General features: G+C 38.1%; 1 protein-coding gene across 3 annotated transcripts in view; it reads left to right on the top strand.

Moving 5' to 3' along the window:
* PDSS2 (decaprenyl diphosphate synthase subunit 2) overlaps window positions 1-24,089 on the top strand; it is a 111,105-nt gene that overhangs the window by 84,055 nt on the left and 2,961 nt on the right. Inside the window, exons 4-8 of one of the 3 annotated variants that reach the window (XM_021553811.3) lie at window positions 935-1,009; window positions 9,424-9,597; window positions 11,722-11,853; window positions 15,312-15,347; window positions 15,851-16,572. In XM_021553811.3, coding sequence (XP_021409486.1) covers window positions 935-1,009; window positions 9,424-9,597; window positions 11,722-11,853; window positions 15,312-15,347; window positions 15,851-15,895 — 462 coding nt within the window. In that variant the 3' untranslated portion in view covers window positions 15,896-16,572. The other 2 variants (XM_021553810.2, XM_021553813.2) reach the window with 2 other exon arrangements.

A 24,089-nucleotide genomic window follows, 5' to 3' on the forward strand; every position in this document is an offset into this window, starting at 1 on the left:
AATGATAAAAATTGAAACTAAATCTTTTAATTCAATAAGAAATACATTGAATTTTAGGAAGCAAAAAGAGGAATCAGATACAGACTCATATGCATAGGAAATTAAACATTCAAGAAATTAAAACTTTGTGAGCAACCAGAGGTAGCCTTAAGGTGTGCTTATTTTAAATGCCTGCATTTAATTTTACAATAAATCTGACTATTTTGTTCCAATTAAGACAGTTCATGTGCACAACGTCAAATTTTACAGTAGTTCCAGGGAGACTGCGGACTACTTGTTTTACATTCTGGATCAAGTTCAGATTTTTAGGATTTGCTTGAATAAAATAAAAAGCCTGAACCCTGAAGATAATACAGATTGATAAATCTGATTTAAACATTCCCGTGTTGCAGACTTTCAGTGTATGTGGTACAGCTGAGCCTCAGGCCATGCACTAAATACATCCACAGTGCATTCCCAGGGCACCTGAATACCAAATGATCACGTTTGAAAGGTTACCTTTCTATGGGTTCTGACTTTTCTGTATTAGCCACGAAGATTAGAATTTTAACAGCTCCCAAGGAGAGGTATTGTGAAGTATTTACTTGGCAGGAAAAAAACAAAACAAAACAAAGCCCAGATGAGGTACTGTCTCATATTCATGAACTGGGATTTATTAGTTCTGTGAACGTCCTTGTGAGAATACACTCTATAGTTCACACTGTAGGAAAAACAAGTCTTGTTTTTCATTTATATTAACTTAAAACTTTGATAGAAGAGTTACTGTAGTAGAGGTTTTAGCAGAGACGTATCACAGAATATATCTCAGTAAGTCCTGAGGTCTTTCACAATTAGCTTTCTTCATGGTTTATCTCTCTGGAAATCTGGCAGTAGCTTTGTTAGTCAATTTGGTGATGATTAAAGATGTAAGGCTTTTTCTCCTTTTCTTTTACAGGTTGTAGAACTCATTTCAAGTGCTATTGGTGACTTAGTTCAAGGGATATATTATGAAAACTCAAAATCATCTGAGGTAAGAATTTCACTGGATTTATGTACCCATGGCATTTGGTGATATTAATGTGTGACTACTGTAAATATGATGACTTTCTCACCTGTTTAAAAGGAGGGAGAGGGCAGATGAGTTGTTAGTCCTAGTGGGTTTCAGCAGTAACATCATTATGACACCTGTAAACTCTGATAGAAATTTCTAGAAATGCTCAAGGAAGAACTATTTTGTTTTTGTGAGTGCTTAATAGAATACTGTCATGTGTCATTACCAGGAGCTCTCAGCACATCTTACTATAGGATTTCCAAATGCTTCCAGAGGTTCCTAGCCAAGGTGCAGTTAGAGATATTCATTTCAATGTTGTCTACATCATTCATATTTTAATGTCAAATCTATTGTTTCCAAGCCCAAAGAAGTTTACAGAATGCTTCTTTTTGAATTTATAACATGTCCCGTCTTCTGAGTTTTGTCCTGGAGTGCTAAGAGTATAGTCCTGTGTTTTTCTCCATCAGAAGTCACTGTGCACATATTTCAGAAGTCAGCATGGGCCAAGGTAATAGCTGCCAGCATTTCACAACAAATAATCTTGTATTTTGTCAAAGGCAATTGCAGATATTCTGTGTTATTGTTTAGCAAGAACAGTAATGAAAATTGGTCAAATTAGATGTAGGTATTTTTATCTTACTAGAATATTTAAGGGAATTTCTAGGGGCCATTCTTGAAGTAGGCTTGCATGTTGGAGCAAAAAAGAATTTTTTTTTTTCATTTTGTCATTTACTTTCAAACTAGAAAATGAAAATCTATTTCATTTTATTGTATGTCTTAACACATGCAATAAAATCAGTCATTTAAAGTTGCAGTGACCACTACAGGTTTTATCATGGCAAATTTTCAGCCACTGGTGAGCACTGTGTATATGTGAGTATCGATCTTGAAGTTCACTGAGGTAGATAGATTCACTTCTAGTGGTGCTGTCTCACATGCCTTGGAGACCTGAATCTTATGGTTCAGCAGATGTTGTGTACTGAAACTGCAGCTCTGGTTTATTATTGCTGTGTTGTCATACGTAACAAAATTGATACCATGGTAAAAGGCTGTTCTCATGGGCTGCTGCTACAGTGGATACCTGCTGTGATGCCTCTGCACCAAGCAGAGCGCAGTGGGCAAGTGGAGAGTGCCACTGGATAACAGCGCTGTGTTCGGAGGGTGCTGCTCCCCTGGCCACTCTCCGTCCCTCCTGCTCTGCAGCAGCAAAGTCATGTCACTAAAACTTGCTGAAGTGTATCCCTGTCATTTTGACTGAAACCAGTTAGAAAGGAATGATCACACTGCTGAGCTGGGTGAGAGCCTCCAGCAGGACTGCAGTAATGCACTCAGGAGCTGCCTGGGCCCACGGCTCCCTGGGATGCATGGAAAGGATGGCATGCCTGGAGTGTCCTCCGGCACCTCTCAGGAGTGGATCCTGGGTGAAGCATGGCAGGAGGGCAGCATTGGGAACTTCTGCACCTGCTTCTGCACCTGCTGTGTTCAACCTGTGTATAAACTGACCTCAGCCTTCAGTGTTGCTCCCAAAGACTGTGCTCAGGGTTATATGTTAAAATAGATTACATCTTTGAGATTTTTGCCAAGAATAGTTGAAATGTTGTTTTCTGTATTCCAACAGGTTTCTAAATAAAGTAGATTGCAGATATATTTAAAAAACACTCAACTTGTTTCTACTTTTTCATGTGTAGAGGTAAAGTTCTACAGGTTCATCTCAGCAATGAAATTGCATTTTATTGAAACCATGGTCCCTCTGTAAATGAGAAATCTTGGACTCATTTGGGTTCCTGCCACTGCAGAAGATCTTTATCTTTTCTCTCTATCATTCAATTTTCTGATGCCTTACTGAAGCCTTCCACGTGTGTGGATTGCAAGGGGAAGTGTGAGATAAACTAAGCTCAGCTGCATGACATTTACCCTGCCCTGGCCCAGTTACAAATAGCAACAACTTATTTTGTTTCAGTGACTATTTCTGTCTAAGGAGAGTTGAAAGTACACTGTACCCTTCCTAAGAGGAACCCAGTTAACTCAAAACACAATTACTGTGGTGGTGTAACAGGGACACTTACATGACAGTGTCTGAAGTTCAGCCTTTGTAATGGGTAGTGTGTGGCTTCTGATGAGACCTACAGTAAGGTGTGGCATCTGCTTTAATTTCTTCTGTCTAGTTCTCTGAGAAATTTAGTTCCATGTTGTACTGAGACATATCCCTTCAGCTCTCCTTGCACTATTCTGCCAAGGCAGTGTCCCATTCATGTCCTGAACATTTCTTTAGCAAAGACTGGCAAATAGACTGGTTTAGTTTTGGTCTGTCTTATTTGTGTCCTTTGTGCATCTTCCCTCCTTCCCTAATTGCAATTTGATTGAAACAAAATTGTGAACTGCATTTCCCAGAGGTAAGACAAATGCTTTAATCTGTTCCACAACTAAATCTCAAATGTCAAACTTATTTTTCCTTCTTGGAATAGGGCATAGGGATGCTAGTAATGGTATTTTCATTGCTGGGAGTGTCTTAAATTTGGAAAAGCAGAAGGATGTCTTCTCACCTTTCTTTTTTTTTTCCCTGAGGCAAGAAAACTCTACTTCATATGTTAAATGTCCTTAATGCAGTTGTTTTAAAGCTCTTTAGTACCATAAAATAAACTAACTTAGGACCAAGTTGTTTTGACCTTTGCTGAATGGTAGACAAAAATACAAAAATATCTCTGCAAAGTTGACCTTTGTTCTCTGAGACCCTAAGTTCGTGTTTGCAAAAAAAAAAAATTCAGTCTTCTTCATTTGGATAACCCAGTAGGAAAGTTCAAAGAATTTTTTGACCTAACAAGACTGACCTGGTTTACTCCTGAATACATATAATGGATATAATTATTTGACAGCTCCATTACCACTTTTTGTCCTCTGCACAGCCAGGTACAATCCTACAGCTGCCCATTTTAGTACATTCTGTTTGATCATGCTTCATGTCCTTTCTGCATAGGTAAATCATTAGATCTGTGTGAAAACAGGAAAGAAAAAGCAAATATTTAACTTTTCATCATTATTTGAAGCGACAATACAAACTACAAAGTGTAGGCTTTGACACAGCCTGAAGGTTAAGACTTGTCACTCATGTTCAAAGTAACAAACAGCTGCTGTGGTTTAAGATATAACATTAGCAATATTAAGCTTATATGTTCGACTATAACTTGGAGCTGAAATGGATGATATGATAAACTGTTGCAGTTTTCTGAGCTAAATCCCCTCTCAGCCCAAAATTCTTCAAGTGGAGGATGTTCTTCCCAGTTCCCATTTGCCTCCCCTAAATCTAGGTCTAATTTAGGAGTAAAAATTTTGTCTTAGTAAGTGCAAAGTTGAAAATCGTCTAGTCTGGCCTTCAGTTATGATTGTGTTTATCTGTTTTTAACAGAAAAAATTCATTGCTCTGCGTCTCTGTTTCCAACTTTTAGAAGGCTGAAGACTTCTAAAATATTTGCTTACTCAGAGAATACTGTCATATTTATAACTCCCCTCTGTTTTAATATTCCAGATCATTTAACAAATACTAAGGGGGGTTGCTTTAATATTCCTGTCAATTCACTGAACAGGGGAAAGAGATACAAGGAAGCTCAAGGCCAAACAGCAGAATCAAGAGAGGGACTTCACTGTGTTGGCTTTTGTGCTTAACCTTCTAGAATGCTCTTGTAATCTTAAAGTACGAGGGACTTTCAAGGGAAATAACTTTGGTGCGTTTTGGCGATTTTTTCTTTTCTTCAGAATATGTAGCTGATGATAAATATGCATTAGCAAAGCTCATTATAGTGTCAACATTGGGCTATTATGTAAGACAGGACCATTCCCAACATGTTCCACTGATGGCCAGAAGAGATGTTAGGAATTTTTGATGCAATTTTGTGAAAGTTTTGCATAACTAGTATGTAAAACAAGTTTAAAAAATAAAGGCATTAGTAGCAAATACTCATTGTTCCAAATAGTGAATTAACTTATTTTAGACCACTGTAGGGTTTTTTAATAAAAATTAGTTTATTTTCTGAAAAAGGATGGGCTACGTGCAGTGAGCTGTGCCAATACTTCTTTGATGTTTGATCCCTGGCCCTGCTTTGAGGAGTAATGTTTTGGAATACTGCACATATCCATCAACTGACTGCTATGAGTCTGTATTGTAAGTAATGGATTCTTTTATAATTTTACTATAGGACTTAAATATATTTTGAGTTATGAAAACCACCTTTTAGCAGGGCAGCAGAGCCAGGGTTTTCACTTTTTTTAAACAAATGTTTTTGTTGCAAGACTAGAGAAAAGCATAAAATATAGAATTTGAGTAGAGCATCTGTGAAAAGAATAGGAAAATGTGTTGGGGGAAAAAGAGCATAGCTAGAAAGAAGGCCAATGTTATATATTTACTGCTTTTGTTCTTTTAAATACTAAGTTTTTCCAGAGAGATTTAAAAGTAACAGATGTGAAGAGATATTTATCTTTATGAGAAGTTCACAAACTTTTCTTTTAAAACCAGGTGGTGTTTTTTTTACCGTGTCATGATAAAAGTAGTCAGTAGCTTGCTTTATTGACCCATTTGCAGACACCCTTGTTCCTCCAAAAGCAGTGAAGACGGATATTAATAGACCAATAAAACATGCCCTGTCATGTTCAGCAAGCATGAATACATCTGCTGAAAGCTTATGTGAACCATGTGTGAAATGTTTTACAGGGTCTTGCTGCTGGTAGAGTGATACATAGTTGTGCTGGATTTTATTTATGCAAAATAGAAGTTATTGAACTACCTGATTTAAAACTTTGAATATGCAATGTAAAATTATTTCTATGTGTTTCTGTGGATTATTTGCCCACTGAGAGATGAACTAATGTTTGATATAAATGATTCAGAACGTTTGGATCATTTTGTGCAACAGCAGATGGCTAAGAAAGAGCTACCATGGTATGGAAATAAATGATGGGCTCTGTTACAAACTATAGCTGAAGTTTAAAGTCTCTGACTTCTGCTCCTTCTTGGTTTTGCAAATGGGTTTGTGCACTTTTAAGACATGTTTTTCATTCATATTTCCTTAATACGTTTTCAGCTGAGTCTCATATAAGAATCTTTTTTGGTGAGATAAATCAAACTGTGCTATTGTAAGTGTTGATTTTGTATTGGTGATCCTTGGTACTGTCACTGAGAGCTGCCCTTCCCACAGTTTGATTTTCTAAAAGTTTTTTGTTTCCTGAGGTGATTGTTTTAAACAGAGTTTAACTTATGGAAGTAGTTTAATAAAAGAAAAATCTCAACTGGACAATTTCTAACAAAGCACTAACTGACCTTGCCAATAGTAAAATGGGAGCATCCCTCAGCTGTTCTTCATTTCCCATTGGAAATGATGATCGACAGAGCTGGATTTGGATATTTTCCCTGTGCACTCGTGCTGACATTGTGCAAACTGTCTCTGGAGTTGGCTGTTTTCTTCCAGTGATGGTGAGGGGCTCAGCTCTCTTCATCCACCATTTCCTGCCCCCTTGACAGCATATCGGGTGCTTGTGACCTGCACCCATTTCTTGGTGACAGAATTTATGGATGAGGTCAGTTCACAGGCATTAGTTAATCAAACGTCTGAGCGCTGTCAACTACAACTAGAATTCATTTGACTTTAGAGAGATTTTTATAAGAAAGTCTTAGGAGTCTTCTGGGCTAGGTAACATCCACTTTTATACTCACTGCTGACAAAGCAAAACAAAGCTTACAAAGCAGAGAAAATTTCTCAAAAAGTAGTAAGAGCTGTCGTGATATCAGATTTTACAGCCTTTGCAGTCTAGAAGTAGTTTGGGTTTTCCCTTGATGTTTTTAAAATATTGTTTAGATACTGTCCTGCATACCCTTGTAAGAATGTGGTGTGGTTGGCAGATACATTATGTATAACATGAGAGTTAAGCTTGGGAAAAATGTCGTTGTTGGAAAACTTTGCTGAAGAAAGGATGTGTCTGCCTCTGTCTTAAGCAGCAGAAGCTTTAGGGGTATGTGGTCATAAGAAGTTATTTAATTAAAATCAGCTATATTCTGGCATGCAAGTTCATATGCTAAAGCACATCCATATGGACATAATACTTTTTTACAACTGGCTTGTTTCTGTAGCCCAGAGATTTACAATACTTATGTTTTTAAGATTTCAATCTTCAAATATATGTTCAATTCTTGTGGGTTTTTTGAAGTCACGTGCTCATTTTTGGTGCTTGAAACTTTTACAAAATGTTATTGTAGTGGACAGTAACTTTTTCTGCCATAATTTTCAATTCTGTTAATGAAATTGAAACTTGTTTAGGAATATAATTTTGTAACAAATCATAGAATTAATTTTCTTGTGTACATTGAGTTGCAATGACTGCTTAAGCTTCTTCAGTTCCTTCACTTAATATTGGATAATGTCTGCACTTCTCTTGCTGCTCCAAAGGCTACACAAAGCAATAATTTTCAATTTATATGTCTTCTGAAACATTTTGTTAATTTCAAAATTGTTTCAGGATACCTTTCTAGAGTGTTTTTTTCTTATTTGATGTAAAACAAACTATTATAAAAATCACTGCCAATTTTCAGTGTCATCCAGTGAATTTTAGTAAGTACTGTTTTCTCACTGAGCAGATTGGTTGTTAAGGAAAAGATTGTGTTTCGTCTTCCAAAAGCTCCTGATTTTAAATTTAAAATAAATTGACCTATATCTAAATGGAAAAAAAAGAGTCTTGATATATGAGAAACTACTTGAATTAAATGCTCATTTTGACATTTTGCCAGTCATGGGAATTTGCACATGCTCTGGGCTGAGTTAAAATATTAAAACAAAAATACAGAAAACAGAGGAAAGTTTAGGCTTGACTTTGTAAGTTGTCATATGCATAATAGCAAACATGTGGTTTCACTGTTCTTCACTTTCCTTGTATAACTTAATAGTATGTCTGAAAGCAAAGGCATTTTGATACAGCTCTGTGTTACTTGGCATTGCAGAATTCTCCTACTTTTTCCATTAGTCTCAAATTATCCTCTCCCTTGTAACACAGCACTTCTGGGTGATATCCATAAGGGAGGAAAATTAGAGCTGAACGGATGGATTCTATTTCATTTGTTACTGATTTCATGACAGATAATACCTTGCTAGAAAACTATAGGGTCACACAGAATTACTTCTTGCTCAATTCTAAGTAATTTAATTGACATCACTTTGAGGGAAAAGCTTTGTTGTATATGAGGGGTTTTTATATTACTCTGTTAAAGAATATCTTTTGGCTTAATATATGTTACAGATTTAGCTGAACTGAGAAATTACAAAATTTTAAACATTTTTGTGCTTTAATTTTTTTTTCTGTAGCTTCTCATTATTGATTTTATTTTTTCTAAGCGAAACAGCTGTGATCTTTTCTGGTTTTGGGGGTTCCCCCCTGCCCTTAGAGAGTACCTAAAGGCATGACAATATGTGAGACTAAATATGTGAGATTAAAGTAATGTCTAGTTTTGAAGACATGAGTGAAATAGTGGCATATTAACACCTTATGAGTCAAAGGAATGGCAGCTGAATTTGGATTTTGGGAGAAAGTATTTGATTTGTGTTAATTCAAACACTGTGGAAAGTAATCCAAATAAATACTTGGGATGCAAAAGATTTTTGAGACAGGTTGAGCGTCTCTGACCTTACACTTAAGGTGGTAAAGTTCAGTAGAAGCATAACTGACATGCCTCTATCAGCCCCTGAGAAAGTTGATTAATCCCTAACACTTCAAAATTTCAATTTCATTTATTTTTTAATACTTTCAGTTGCCCCTCACCCTTAATATGGGAGCAGAAGAGGTACAAGTCCTCTCTCACAACCCTTCATTTTTTTAGTGTAGTCTATAAGAATTTTCAACACCTATTATAATTAGTTTTTGTCTTGACTACTAAGGAGAAATTGTAGGGACTTCTCAAGTTTGTTTGGGATTGTTGGTTCTTGGTAACTGGGAAGGGGCTGAAGTGCAGGTGTACTCTGGGGAGAGGTTTTGGTTTTTGGGTTTGTTTTGGAGTTTTGGTTTTGGGGCTTTTTTTTCTCCTCAGTCCCTCATGAGGATTATAGTTGGCTGTTCATGTTCAGTGTGATGATACAGTAATTTAAAAAATATTTATATTGAATCTGTTGGCAGCTCCACATATTTTGTGTTGTACTTTTTGAGAAGAAAATGGAAAATGTTTTTGTTTGAAACTGCCAATATATTTATTCTGATACTTCCCTCTATTAATCCCTAAAAGAATTTATTTGGCACCATGGCACCCAGAGTTTTGTTTGCTTTGTTACATACCACATGTTACTCACCCATGCTACACTATTAACTTCTATGAGCTGACACGTGCAGTTTTGGTGTTTTCATGTTAGCTTTTGTTTCATTTTCAGGAGAACTGCCTCACAGATGACATTGGCATATCTAGGTGGAAGGAGCAGGTTTTCCTGTCGCACAGTGCCTTGCTGGCCAAGAGCTGCCAGGCTGCAATGGAGCTAGCAAAGCACAGCGCTGAGATCCAGGACATGGCATTCCAGTATGGGAAGCATATGTCTATGAGTCATAAGGTACACTTTTCCTTTTGTTCTGGGAGCTTAAATATAGAAAGAAAGGCTTGTAAGATGTGTTGTTCATGAGTTTTGCATATACTGCATGACTTATACTGTAGACTTTAGCCAGTGGGTGAGTGTTGAGAAATTTGACTGCTGTATGGAGTGAGATGTTTGCAGAACAGGGAGATGTTTGATATGAACAGGGCTTGTGAACTACAAAAATCACACTCCTGGCAATGGAGCTCATTACATTAAAGGCTCTGTTAACTTCCTTCTAGCACATCTTTCTGCACCAGCTTAAAACTTTACCTTCTCTGCTCCTTCATTATTCCTAAACCCACTGTCCCATTAACAGGAGTTGCAGGAGGAAATATGTCGTGTTTGAATGGAAGGGATCCACATCCATATTGAATTGGAAGGGATCCACAAGGATCATGGAGTCCAACTCCCAGCCCTGCACAGGACCATCCCCAGCTGTCACACCCTGTGCCTGAGAGCATTGTCCAAACACTTCTAAGCTCTCTCAGGCTTGGTGCTGTGACAGCTTCCCTAGGGAGCCTGTTCCAGTGCCAAACCACTCTCTGGGTGAAGAACCTTTTCTAATATCCAACCTAACCCTCCTCTGACACGACTTCAGGCCATTCCCTCGGGCCCTGTCACTGGTCACCACAGAGAAGAGATCAGTGCCTGTTGCTCCTCTTCCCCTCACAAGGATGTTGCAGACTGCAGTGAGGTCTCCCCTCAGTCTTCTCCAGGCTGCACAGACCAAGTGACCTCAGCCACTCCTCATACGGCTTCACCTCAAGGCCCTTCATCATCTTTGTAGCTTTATTTGGACACTCTGATAGTTTAATGGCTTTAGTATATTTTGGTGCCCAAAACTGCACACAAGACTTAAGGCCGCCCCAGTGCAGAGCACAGCAGGAAAATCCCCTCCCTTGCCCAGCTGGCAATGCTGTACCTGGTGCCCCCTGGGACACCACTGGCCCTCCTGGCTGCCAGGGCACTGCTGGCTCAAGCTCAACTTGTCATCAGCCAGGATCTCCAGAACCCTTTCTGCAGCACTGCTTTCCAGCCTCTCATTGCCCAGTCTGTACATAATGTGTTGGGTTTTGGCTGCCAACATGCAGAGATATGTGCTGTGAGGCTCAGTTGTCTGCAGCAGCATGGACTGAGCCATATCCCCTCTGAATAACCTGCTGTGGAGGGAACTTCCATAGAGGGCAGCTAAAAGATAAGGAGGGAGGTCACCATATCTGGACAGGAGCATCCTACACCTCTACAGCAGTAGGATTTCCTGGACAAGGTCTCTGACCTCCGCTAGAAGACATTGAGTCTGCAGCTAGAGTTAGTCCAGAGGAAAACACAGATCTGCTTCTGCTGTATTGCATCACTTGTGAGGTTAGATGTAGCTTGAGACAGGCAGACAGACCTCCCATCTGTTTCAGCTGAGTTGATTTATACAGTTTCTAGTTCCTACAGGAGAAGGAAGTGGTTTTATAAAGCACAATTTTACTGCCACAGGAATGCCACTATGTGCTATTACTAGGTACAATTCTACCAGTAAATTACGTCAAGTGCAGTTATATCCTTAATATTTTGTATATTCTTTAATATTAATATATTCACCATTGACACACAGTTGTGTATTAAGGATTGCATAATTTTCATAGAAAGCTCCTAGCTATGTAGCATTTGCTTTGTCAGAAGGAAGGTCATCCTGCATCTGCTTCCTCAGGTACTCAAAAGTAGAATGTAGTACTCTGTGCAGATTAAAACCTGATCTTCTTCCCACCAAAGACTGGATCATTCTCTCCTTTATATTTTTCCTGTTTCTTGCCACTCCACAGTCTCCTACCTGGCTGTGTCCCACGGCTTGCCCAGCTCTGCAAACTGTCCTTAAGCTGTGTCTTTGCCAACTCTATGTGCTTCTCTTTTCCACGTCTTTTCACCACTGCAAGGCCTTCAACATCTTTCTGTCCCTCCCCCAAACTTGAAAAAGTGCAACCAGAGTACAAGTGTCAAAGTAGGAAGTGGTGAGTAGGTGTAGAATCAGGATGTGGACCTCAGTTTGAGGAGTGGGTGGATATGTGTAGACTGTTCCTGGGAACTGAATGTCTGTGTATTCTTCTTTTCCAGCTACATTTGGACCTGCAGCCATTTGTTAAAGAAACTTCTAGTGACAGCATAGCCTTCAGTTTGAATTCTGCCCCTGCAATCCTTCATCAGGAATTCCGTGGAAGGGAGGCATGGCTTAAACAGATTAGAGAGGTAAAATAAAACACTGTTTAGAGCTTCCTGGTTTTGCAGTTTGTTTATTTCTTCCTATCTATACTTTCATTCTACACAGGAACTTAAAAATTAATAAGAGGTTTCCCTATGCTCTGCAGTGCTTAATACCTCTGTCATCTACATTTTAAATAAGGGGAAAATTAGGCACCTGACAGTCATGCTCTGTCAGACTTTTGTATATCAGTGTAGCAGGCAGATTCATTTGCGTGGAGCATATGTGCGTTCCTCTGCACTGCTTGTGCAGTCCCACGTCCTACTAAAGCTACTTTCACTGGCAGCTTAAAGCAGAGAACTTCAACCATCACAGTGGTTGAAAGGTAGGCATACATTTCCTTCTGCCAAAATGATGCTGGGAGTAGTATTTTTCAGTGGAAGGGAAAAGATCTGTGGGGCTTGGCTTTCTAACCACCACAAAATAGTTTTGAGATCTAGCTGTCTGATATCCTTGTTCTTACTTCTCTTGTTTACCTACTTTTTCCCTTTAATTTTTACATGAGGAAGGCAATAAGAATAAAATAACTACATGGTAACTGTCATGTACCACAGCAGGATTCAAGACCATGAATAGCTCCCTGGATGTTGCTGAAGCACAAATAGATATCAGCAAGAAGTGAAAAGGGGAGGGAAGCACCAAAATGGCCAAAATTAAGCATTCTGTTGAGTTCCTGCATCAGTTGGACATGTTTTGTGTGTCTAAACAACAGTGACTACTGCCGTTTGGAAATTCTTGCTTGTTGTTATACAGTTTGTTAGAAAGGCTGCTGCCTTCAATAAGAAGCTGGCCCTGTGCAAGCAAATTCATTCAAGATGTGCTTGCTGATGGCTTCTTTCTCTGCTGGTTTGAAAGCAGGAATCAGGTACAGGACGTGGAGTCTAAACCTCTGGCTAGTTCTGCATTCTAAACTGCCTTCACATACTGCAAGCAAGAGGCATGATCTCTTCAGCCATGAAATTTTGGGAGGTGTATGCAGAATCTACAGTCCTACAGTGGTGGCGGGGGGGATCATAAAATGAAGCAATCATATTGTCACTTTGAAATTAGGGACTAATAGTTCATAAAGCATGATGAGGAGTTTTGGAACTCAACAATCTCAACACAAGGCTCACATGCGAGTTGAATGTAAATGGATTTGGATTATTGCAGTTGGAGAATAGTGGTATTTCCACAGCACAGTCTATAAAAGCTTTGAAACAATTTCCCATCTGCAGAATCTAGAGGAGGTTGCAGGACTCCAGGAGTGACGTCTGTCTGCTTACTAAATTTTCCTACCAAAAATGGGCATTATGGAAACAATGAGGCAGTTCTGTGTGAAAAGGGTTGGGGTGCCAAGTGACATGCACTATGCAAAAGTATTTGCTACCTACTAGTACTACTGTACTTCATACATTTATTTATTATACACATACTTTATACATGGTATTTACTATGCCACCACTACTACCAGCTACAATATGGAACACCTAGTCCAGCAGCCTTTCTTGACTTGTGTTGGCTTGGAGAGGATGGTTATCTTTGATTAACTGCATGCTCTTAGAGATATCATCCACAGTCACATTCACTATGTGACATTCAGTGTAGGCCAAGCACTCAAACCAGAGAGTTCCTCGTGTTGGCAGTGCTTGTAAGGATGCAGTCATAGGCCACCCCTCCTGCAATGTCATGTATGGTTTTAACAGGTAAAGCACATGCAGTGCACTCAGGCCCTGTCAGAAGCTTAACCAGTTGAGCAAGTCTGATGTAAAAGGTAAAAAAACCATCTGTGTGTCTGAGATGAGGGTCAGAAAAAGTTAGAGAGCCAAAGTACTACTGTGAGGATAAAAAAATGGGGAAAAGCAATGGTTGTAGTAAAGAAGGCTTAGGAGATGGATTGTATGCGGTTGCTGCCTGGAGGAGCGCAACAGCCATTGACTTGTATGCTTGACAGGAGCAGATCATGAGAAAATATTCTTGCTGTTGGTAATGAGAATAAGCACAGGAGGAGGCACACTGAGCACACCTTCCCTGCTATTGCTGCAGCTGAAAAGCATCTTCCTCAAACGTTGTCAGATTCTCTGCTGCAGTGTGAATCTCCACTTGTTAAGGAACTTGTTTCTGGTGCTCTGATATACAGCTACTAGATATATTTTGAAGAAGCTGTAAGATCCAATCAGGTGAATAAAAATTGACAAATAAAAGAAGATGGGAATATGCAAATACGGAAGGAGTAATTGGCAGTGGTTTTGCTACTCCCAAATGCTATCAGGCTGTCGTCTTAACACGCATTCCAGAAAAGCTGGCTCGTGAGAAGGCTAAAGAGAGAACCAAAGGAGTTTTGTGGATCAATCCCCTTTATCCTTCAGAGGAATCAGTTCTGTTACCTACTGTTCTCCTTCATGTTCAGTTTGTTTAGTCTCTTATCCCTTTTTTTCTCTATTTTATTTTCCCTCCTTTATAAAAATTAATTCATTTTTCAAGTCTGGGCCAGCTTGGCAACATCTCTTTGAAGTTGTGCTTGCCACATAATGTTCCTCTTCAGTGCAGGTCTCAGCTCTTCTTGTTATCCCAGTTGGTCTGCTCCTTTGGGCTGATCTTTGAAGTCCCCACAGAGGACATGGAGAGTGGTCCTAATATAGACATCTTTTCAGGAGACACATTGCAGAAGAATTGAGATTTAGGGTCTTCCCTTGAGGAAGTTAGAGAGAAAGAAACGGGTTACTTTTTTTTCCCTCAATGAATCTGGAAAAAGAAGAGCTGGAGTTGGATGAAGTGATAATGGCACATCCAGACCAGAACTCAGGGAAGGGTTTTCAGGTTGGTTAAGTGAGAAAGACATTTTTAGATCACTGTGTGACAAAATTCAGGAAGTTGGACAACATATTTGCCTGCATCTGGGCAAGAAGAAATTTAAAATTTATTTGTATTTCTTTCTCAATGTATTAGGAGTTACAGGTTGTATTTATCTGTCACTTCCTCAAAAGGTGATGCTGATACTTAAAAGCACCTCCAGTCTGGTAGCAGCTCTGACAGGGTCCAACAGCCCTTTTGGGAGGTCTAGACTATTGCCTCATGCAAGCCAGTGTAGGTATACAGAGTTTTCTTTAAAGAAAGTAAATCCTGTTATTGCTGATAGGAAGTAGAGCTTATTACAGAATCTCACGGGAGAGATTAATTAATGCAAACATCAAGATTTCTTAAGACCAAAATATTTTGGATTCACCAAATGTTTAACTACAAGTCATAGTAAAAAAACCTAAAAATTACACTGAGTATCTGCAGCTCTCATCTGAAACAGAACCATGTTGGTAACACATTTGGTTGTATTTTAGGATTTTCTGTATCAGATTCCTAAAGAAAGTAAGAAATGTTCAAAGCAGTAGCTCATTTAATTGCATTCTTTATTCTTGCAACTCTAGTTTGTAGTATGTATTCTCTGATAAAAGATCTCTTTCTTTTTTAGGCACAAGGAAAAGGAAACATTGTGGACTATAAGAAGGTTGGTAAATTACATTTATATCTCATTTTTAATATTTTTAAAAATATTTTCAAGGATGTTCTTGGCAGTCGAGAAAAACTTCCTTATTAAAGCTATATTGTAAGTTAGATGTGTGTATATGAAGGGCAGGAGAATGGCTTGTGCAATTTCTTGATTTTTAAAAAGCCATTAATAGACAGCATTGCTGCAACTATAAAATGTAGCTATTTAATAATAGTATTTTAATAATGTATCTAATCATAGTAATTTAATAATGTAGTTATTGAATCATTTTTACTGTCATTTCTCCCATTTACTTCCCCAAACTTGATTTTAAAACCAGGCTTCTGATGGCTTTTGCTGTCTATTTTCTCCCACAGTCACTTACAGATTAGATCCTATCAGTGGTCTCTCTCTATTGGTAGAGTACACTGCTAATTTTTTTTAATCACTTCTTAGTTCCATGCCATCCATTAAAATAATTTGTTTTCTTCCATTCCCCATTACAACTTCTATCTTTACAGCACTGTATTTGCTACTTCCCTCTCATAAAGGCAGACCTGAACTAAGTAGCTTTACTGGAGGTAGCTGGGACACCTTGAAACTCCTAAACAGCTGCAGGAGATGGCTGACAATGTTCCCCTGGTTAAATACTGGAGCACAGCACGCTTGTGGTAGAGAGAGATGACACTGTGTTCCCAGCTCACTGAGCATGGCCTGACTTGTTCTGAGTTTTAAGCAGATCATGAAATCCATTATCTCCAGCATCAGTAGGAAATAATACATAAATTACTGAGCTACATGCATGATTGAGAATTACTTCTTGAAGTGGGGCCTGAAGAGTGTTACAGCTCTGACTGATTGCTGCTCATATGGAAGGCTACATAAGTATGGATCAGATTATTGTAATTATTCTGTATTATGAAAAATTGCAATTTGGATTATTAAAAATCTTCTCTGCCCTTCCTTCCTCTTAAAATAGCAGAAGGATCTCAACTTACTTTGCCATTTGAAATAATAGTGTTTTTAGGATGGTCTCAACACCAGTCACAATTGTATCAGTTTTCTTTCTTCTAAATCCCCACTGAGAGCACCAAATTTATTCTTCAGATGTCTCTCGGGGACACTCCTGTGAATGTTTAAGCTAGGTTACTTTTGCAAGTCCAGAATGAGTTTTCTCCTTTTAATTGTTATAATTGTGATCCAGAGTTGTCATTTCCACAAATCCACAGAATGTAATTTCCATACTTGGAAAAAAAAAAAAAAAGGCAAAGGGGAAAGAAAAGCATCTAAATTTGCTTTCCTAAATGTTTGTCAGACTATTCTGTATTTTGACTGAAATTATTTCAGATCTTCGATCCTTCACATGAAATTTAAAAACTTACATTATGCTTAGGCAACTTGGACACTTGAATAAAAGGTAAAAAAGTAGAGAAAGCCCTTCAAGTTTTGTATTTTGTGCAATTGACTTCTGCCAGAACGCACATGATTTTTGCTGGATTTGGGTAATTATCCCTTGTGCAAGCACAGATATTATGAGGTGAATGATAGTGAAAAATTGTGCATGATTTTTGTGAGTTCAAACAACTTCCACCTTTCTTTTTTTTAGCAGTCAGTTTCAAAAGCTTGGCTATCGTGTCCCACTACTTTGCTATGTTTGTTAGTTTAAAGTAAAAGTGGTCGTTAGTTATATCTATGCTAAATGAACTCAGGAACCTGCAGCTGTCCCCAGCAGAATGATTTGACCAGCACATGCACACAGCCAATTAGAGGGCATGTTGTGCTGTACAAATTAGTATTTTTCTTCTGCTTTTTTTTGCTTTTTGCTTTTTTGTGTTGTCTTTTCTCTTGCATCACTAGAGCCAGTGCTTTGCACATTGTTCAGTCTTTTCTTCTGAGCATCACAGTCCCTTCTCATCTTTCTATTCAGTTGATGCAGTTACTTTAATGTTCCTAATCAAATCTGGGAGCTTGTTTCTCTTTGAGCCTCCAAATATCTCCTCTTTAATTTTGTAAAATCAAAGATCACCAAAACTAGCTGTAGAACTTTTGAAAATTTTAATTATTTTTCTTCTCTTAGTTTTTATTATGAACTTCAGTGTGCCACTTAATTGAGATAAAAATATTATTCCTTAGCTAAACTCATAAATATACGTATACAAAAGTTGTTAGCCTACTTAAGAAGTTTTACCTTGCTTGCTATGCTTTCAATTAAAATAATGAAAGTAAATTTGAGAAATTGAGATCCACACATTTAACATGCCTTCCTAAAAGGCAAAAGTCTTAATTCAATTTTGAGACTGCTTAAGAATTCTGAATTTTTCTTTTGATGCATGTTATATTCAAATGATACCCCTGATTTGTTTCACGGACAAAAAAATACCTGTATTGTACTAGCAAGTTTGGTGAGGTCTCTGACACAAATATAGATGTTAAATGCTTTCTATAAATTTGATTAGGTCTGAGAGAGTCAAGTCAAAAAGGTCACCATGTTTTGCAAAATTTTTTAGGGATTTTTCATCCCAGCTTGTTGAATCTTTTCATCAGAAGGATTTTTGATATTGTATGTATTCTGAATATATATTTTTTCACATTAGTATCTTGAGTGTTTCACTCTGGTTTTTTCTATGCTATCACACTGCATCCAGAGAAATTATTGATCCATCTTTGTGGTGTTTGAAAGTCTCTTCCAGAGACGAAAAAATTGTTTCAGCTGTTTTTGTGCTGTTTCTCAGATAATAAAAGGGAAAGTACCAATGCATGTAAGGGACAAATTTAATGTATGTAATTGAAAGAAACAGCAACTTCCCTGTCCCCCTCATTTGTATGTGGCAAAAATGTCAGGCTTCTTAAAGTCAAGAAGTTTTTATCCATGTTACACAAACCTTGTGTGCAAGATAAGCTGCATAATACTCAAACAACAAATTGAGATTTTTCAATTTAATTGTTACTGCTTGATAACATTGATTAAAAGCTCTCTGCTAAAGCCAAGGCCTTAATGGTGCTTGGCATTATAGAGGCTTGTTAAAGGAGTGTAACAAAGGCCCAGCTAGTAGCAGAAATGAGTAAGCTAGGAGTAATTCTTGTTTTCTGGCCAAGGCTCTAGAAAAATTATAATATAATACTAAATAAAGAAAAAAAATCTTGTATTTTGCAATTGGTGACTGCAATGATTTGTTACTTTTCTAAATGCAATATTCAGAAAAGATAAATTAAGCGGAGTGAGAGAGAACATAGCAAAACTTTTTTTTTAATGTAGCCCTGTCCATTTGCTCTACTGTCTGTTAGAGAGGCCTTTCATCCAAACTGGCATGGAAAGCATGGCATAGTCTGGGTAGTGTGCTGTGACATACTTTCTTGGTTTGTACATGAGATATTGTGGACTACGTCAGCACCAGGAGCCAAGTTTGTACAGTGCTGAAAGGCATGAGTCAGGATGGGGTGGATCCAGCTGTTCATGCACTGCATGGCACTAAAGCCTTGACTTCCCATATGGTAGGAAAGAGAGAAGAAAAATGGGAAAGGTCACATTTGGTCACGAGGAGGTTTCTCAGTGGCAGCCTACTGCCATGCTGCTAATAAATAACAAGAGCATGGTACCAGCCAGAGGGGCCAGCCAGAGGTGTGGGCTGCCCTTGCCCACCCCACTGCCACCTGCCACAGCGGGTGCAGCCATCCTCTGCAGTGCTGGCTGCGGGTCTGCAGCCCCGTGGTGTAAGGGACAGGGATCCCATGGCTTTGTTAACATGCCAGGGAGTCATCATGAGCTGTGTCATGGGACTGTAGGCCACTGGCTGCTTTCCTTCTTGCTCCTGAAATGCAGCAGAGTTAAAAACAGAGGGTTGTTGTGTGTAGATGCTTATGTTCCATGTTGGTTTTACATGAAGATTTATCTTGTTTGTTTTGGAGCAACCACTGTCATTAATTCCTTTTGTTACATATAATAAAAAACACAGCATAGTCAGTGATTTAATGAAGATGGGGCTTTTTAGATGTGTTAGTAGTATTACAAAAGCATCCAAAACCATTCAGATGAAGCAATTTTCTTATTTTTTGGAATTAATATCTGAATTATCAAGGTGCATATCCAGTACCAACAATCAGTTGCATCTTTGTTTGTAATCAGTGGGTATTTTCTCACTTCTTTGGGGTAAGAATCCAGCATTTGTTTCACTAAAGCAAATAATATGTTTTAACATAAATATGAAGATGATTGCATGTGTGTGCTAATATGACGATTAACAAAGACTATTTGCATTAGTGGGATTAAAGAAAATGATGCTTTTGGATAAAGATTCTTCACTACTGCCATTGTTTAGATTGAAAAGCTTGTAGGTCTTGTTAAGTTCATTGTGAAAGACATAGAAAGGCTTTGGTGTCCCTTCCAAAATAATAAAGAATCTGTACAATTAATCAATGTCTTAGGATGGTTTGTAATTTTTTGGCAGAGTATTATAAGAGTTGTGTAACAGCAGGGTTCCCTGTAAGCAGGCCATATTTCCTCTCCTCTTGGGGACAGCCCTCTCCATACTTGTCTCATCTTATATATAGTGTGGGTTTCAGTTTGAAGTAAAAAGAATTTTTTTCTGTTTATCAGATGAATAAAGAAAATACATTCTACTCTGCTAATGGAGGTTTCTGCAGGGCCCTGTTTAGGCCCTTTGAAGATGCATTTCTTTACCTTTTGTACAGAAAAAGTTTCTCAGAAAATATCTGATAAATACTGCCCCAGTTTCAGGTGTCATATCATGCTCCATATAGCAAACAAAAGATTAAAAAAAAATAAATGTATATCCAATGTTATGAAGTGTTACAAATAAATGATTGTCCAGGGGTTTTTTGAGAAGGAAGAGCTCAACCCTATATCCAGCCACAAGAATGGATGCTGAAACATTCCAAAGTACTTCTGTAGAAAACAAAGAAAAATATTGACAAAATTTATCTAATACCTATGAAATATGTTGATACTTTTTTAAGGTTAACATTTCAGCAGTCTAAAACACCAGTGCTTATTAGGCATGCTGTTCCCAGAAAGTGGAAAACAAATTTAGGAAAGCCAGTGCAGAACACTGCAGACATTTTGAGCATTATTCCGTCACTCAGCCACAGATCAATTTAGATTTTTTCATTTCAGCAAGCACTGTGTACTGCAGAAATTTAGAATGTGTTAGCTCACTTCAGGATCAGAGAGAATGCATGATATTCAAAGATTTCAGTAGATAGCAAATTATCTGGTTTAGGATCATCCTTTTAAAACGACATCAAAAAAATCCGAAGTTACTTTTGATATTTTGCCACTGAAATAATTAATCGGAAATAATTAATAATTGGAAATAATTAATCCTAAGTTGGACTAAGGAAAAAAAAATCAGGAATTTCAATGCTCTCCTTCTCCTTTTGCCTATAAAGTCTATTACAGCCAAAGTATCCACTACATACTCAGCAAGTCTTCCCACCCTGCCCCAAATTTGTTGCTCCCTACAGGTAGCACTGTGTGAAAGGAATCTTCTTTGCTTTGGCTCATGAAGCAGAAGTGTCTCAGCAGAGAAGATTTGAAATTAGTTGACTTTGTGCTTGAACACCTGCTTAGTTTTTGACTCCTTTAGTTCTTCAGTCTCCAAAATCCAGCAATTCCTAGCTTTCCTCTTTGACCTCTTGCTGCCCTCAGACCAGCTGTTCTGTCCAACAGCAATCCAGAGCAGTTGGTCTGAAAGGCAAATCCTTCACTTCTGTGGTATGGATGAGAAATCCTCTCTTTACCTTTTTAAAACAAACAGACTGAGAAACATGGTACTTTGAGCTCTCTTATCAGAATCATACAGTAATGGAAGCTGGAAGAGACCTTTGAGGGATGTCTGGTCCAGCCTCTTGCTCAAAGCAGAGCCAGTGTGGGTTTGCTCAGTTAAGTTCTGAGTATCTTCAAGGGCACAGATTGTAAAATAGTGCAGACACGTTGTGGAGGAGATCACTTCTCATCTGAGCCTCAGCTTGGCTGTGCTATTGCAAGACTATTCTTTAAGCTGAATTTAAATAACCAAAACCCAGTTGGTGATTTTTTCGGAGTCTTGGCACTTCTACAATGAAGTAAGTCTTTAATGCCAATAGTCTGAACAAAAGCTTAAAAGCAAAAACGCAGTATTCCAGCATATCTAGCAGTTCAACTGGAGAAAAGTGTAGCTAAGCAATCTGTGTTTTGACTTGTATTCAGTTGTAATTACTGAATATCATTCTGAAGAAGATTGTGTGGATTAAATTGTTCCTGCAAGTGAAAATATGCACAAAATTAAATATGCCATATAAGTAGCGACTAAAAGAGCAGATCTTATATTTAGAAGAAATCAATGAGGCAGCTTAAATAAAATTTATAAAGTAAAAAATAAAAGCAGTAAATTTTGCTCTTCTGTTCATTTGCTGCAAAAATCAGCTGCTATATAATGTTAAAAATAATGCATCTATACTGATACATTGATCAGTTTTCTTTTGTGTCCTTAGTTTGTGAAGTTCATTACATAAAATTATCGAAGCTCAAAATCTGAGAGAGAGAGCAAGTCTGAAAATATAACTTTAATATAACCAAGAGTACAACTAAAGCCTTAAATTAGGGGGCTTTTGCTTCAGCAGGACTGCTGAAGCCTGGTTTGTTACAGAGTTAGTTCCTGTATTTCTTTAAGAACTTTCCCACTACAAAAAGCTGAATTTGTAATTCATTTTCCCTTTTATAACCCCTACTGAGATAAAGCTAGTATGTCAGTCTGGTTAGTTCAGACTGCTTTGCCTCTGCATATGCTTATTTGAGCTGACCAGCTGCTTCTGCAAATGGAATACAAAAAAGGTAAGTTTTGTGGCCTATAAATTGTTTGTTAATGTAGGATGATCTCTAACTGAAAAGCTTTCCATACAAGCAGGTGTTTTCCATTTTGACATTCCTTGAACTTTGCTGGGAAACATTCAACAGCGGATTAGTCTGATTTTTGTGTAGTGATTTCTCTGCCTATAGTTTGACACGAGCTTTGTGATTGTATTGGCTTCAAAGCAGTGCATGTGTCTGAGGGCTTACGCAAGACAGGCGTGTAAATGGATTGTGTCCTTGTGTTAGGATTCTCCCCCTTTCCAGACTCTGCTCTTTCAGCTAAGTCATGGTACATGTATGTGAGCATATATATGGCTAAGCTAAGCTCCTCTGGCTTTTCACCAATTTGAAGACTTTCTAGGAGCTATTTTATTTCCTGTTTGCATCCCAGTATGTACTTCCATGAGTATTAGAAGTTATGCTAATCCTTTGTAATAAGCTTTAGCAAATCAGCAGTTTGCTTCAAGATGTGTGGGTTACACTGTCCCACAAAGCTGTGCCTCAAAGAAGAGGAAGGGACACCTTTGCACGCTGCTAGAGCACCTCATCTCACCTATCCTCACCTTTGCTGCAGAGCCCTCGAAACACGGCTGATTCCCACTCATTCGAAGACATGCTGAATTAGCTATGTGATGCATTTATGCCTCAGGGCAAGTTCCTTTCCAGCACACAGTGCAGGAAAATTCCAACTGAAGAGGAGAATAAAATTTTTATGAACTGGGACTTGAACACTCAAGTGCTGTAATATGCTTTCAGCTAATTTCATCTTTAAATACAGATAATGAATCCACTTTCAGATGAGAGGCATCATTCATTCTGTATGAATGCAAGTGTGTATAGAAAGTGGGTGACTTACAATTTGGTCATATCTAGGATTTTTATTTTAAAGATATGTGTGTGTGTGTATATATATATGTATATGATTTAAACCAGATAGGTAAGGTCATACTGTTGGTATTTTTTCAATAATTTGGGCATTGAGCTGTGTACTGATGAAAAACATGACTTAGGAAACCCGGTATAGTTTGTTACTGTAGGCACCTGTATCCAAGAAAAGCCATTTTTTTAAAAAAGCTGATGCAGTGATGTAAGACAGTTGTGAAAACCATGTAGGGCATCATGAAATGCTGTAATGCTTTTGGAAAAACCAAATCCCAAAGATCCACCTGGCCTTTGTTCCCAGACTCTTGGATGAGGCATCAGGCTGGAGTTAGTCTGGGAACACCTGTATTTTAGAGTAGAAAATAGTGTTATGTGACAGTTTCATGGTGCTGTTAAAAAAAATACTAATTAAAAATAAAAAAGCCCTTAATAGAAGCTGTTTAGAGTTCTGCTAAGTTCAGATATAGGTAAAATAACATGCTTTATTTTGTCAATTTTGCCTGTAGTATTTTATAGGAAATTTAACCCATCATTTACTCAAGTTTTTTAGGTGCCAAATCTTTCCAGCAACTTGCTATGAAATGTCAGTTATTCCATGAAAGTATTTTCTTTCTCATATGCTGTATACCAAGCCTTTGTCAATTCCCTAACCTTATTAATAAGGTGGAGTTTACATGAGTTCAGTATGATAGTTTACCACATTTTACTGACAAAATTTGCTTTTGTCCACTATGACCAATGTAATCACATGGTCTATAAATAGAAACCCCTATTAAAAAACGCAGTCGTTCCACCTGTGTCATCCTATGCTGGTTTCTGAAAGCAGGGACGGAATGGGTATTCATAAAATGCAGGTTTTCACTGCAGAAAACAGGAGTGTGAGCAAATGGCTGGTTTGCCAGTTCTGAACAAAAGCTCTCAGGCAGTGGCCGAGGTATGAAATGTTCAGATGTTTAAAATTTTTTAGCTTAAGTGTGCCCTTTGGAGAGCCAGCATCTTTCAGGTGATGAGTAACGGGTGGTGTAGTTTCC

The sequence above is a fragment of the Lonchura striata genome, chromosome 3 (genome assembly GCF_046129695.1).
Source record: "Lonchura striata isolate bLonStr1 chromosome 3, bLonStr1.mat, whole genome shotgun sequence".
NCBI lineage: Eukaryota > Metazoa > Chordata > Aves > Passeriformes > Estrildidae > Lonchura > Lonchura striata.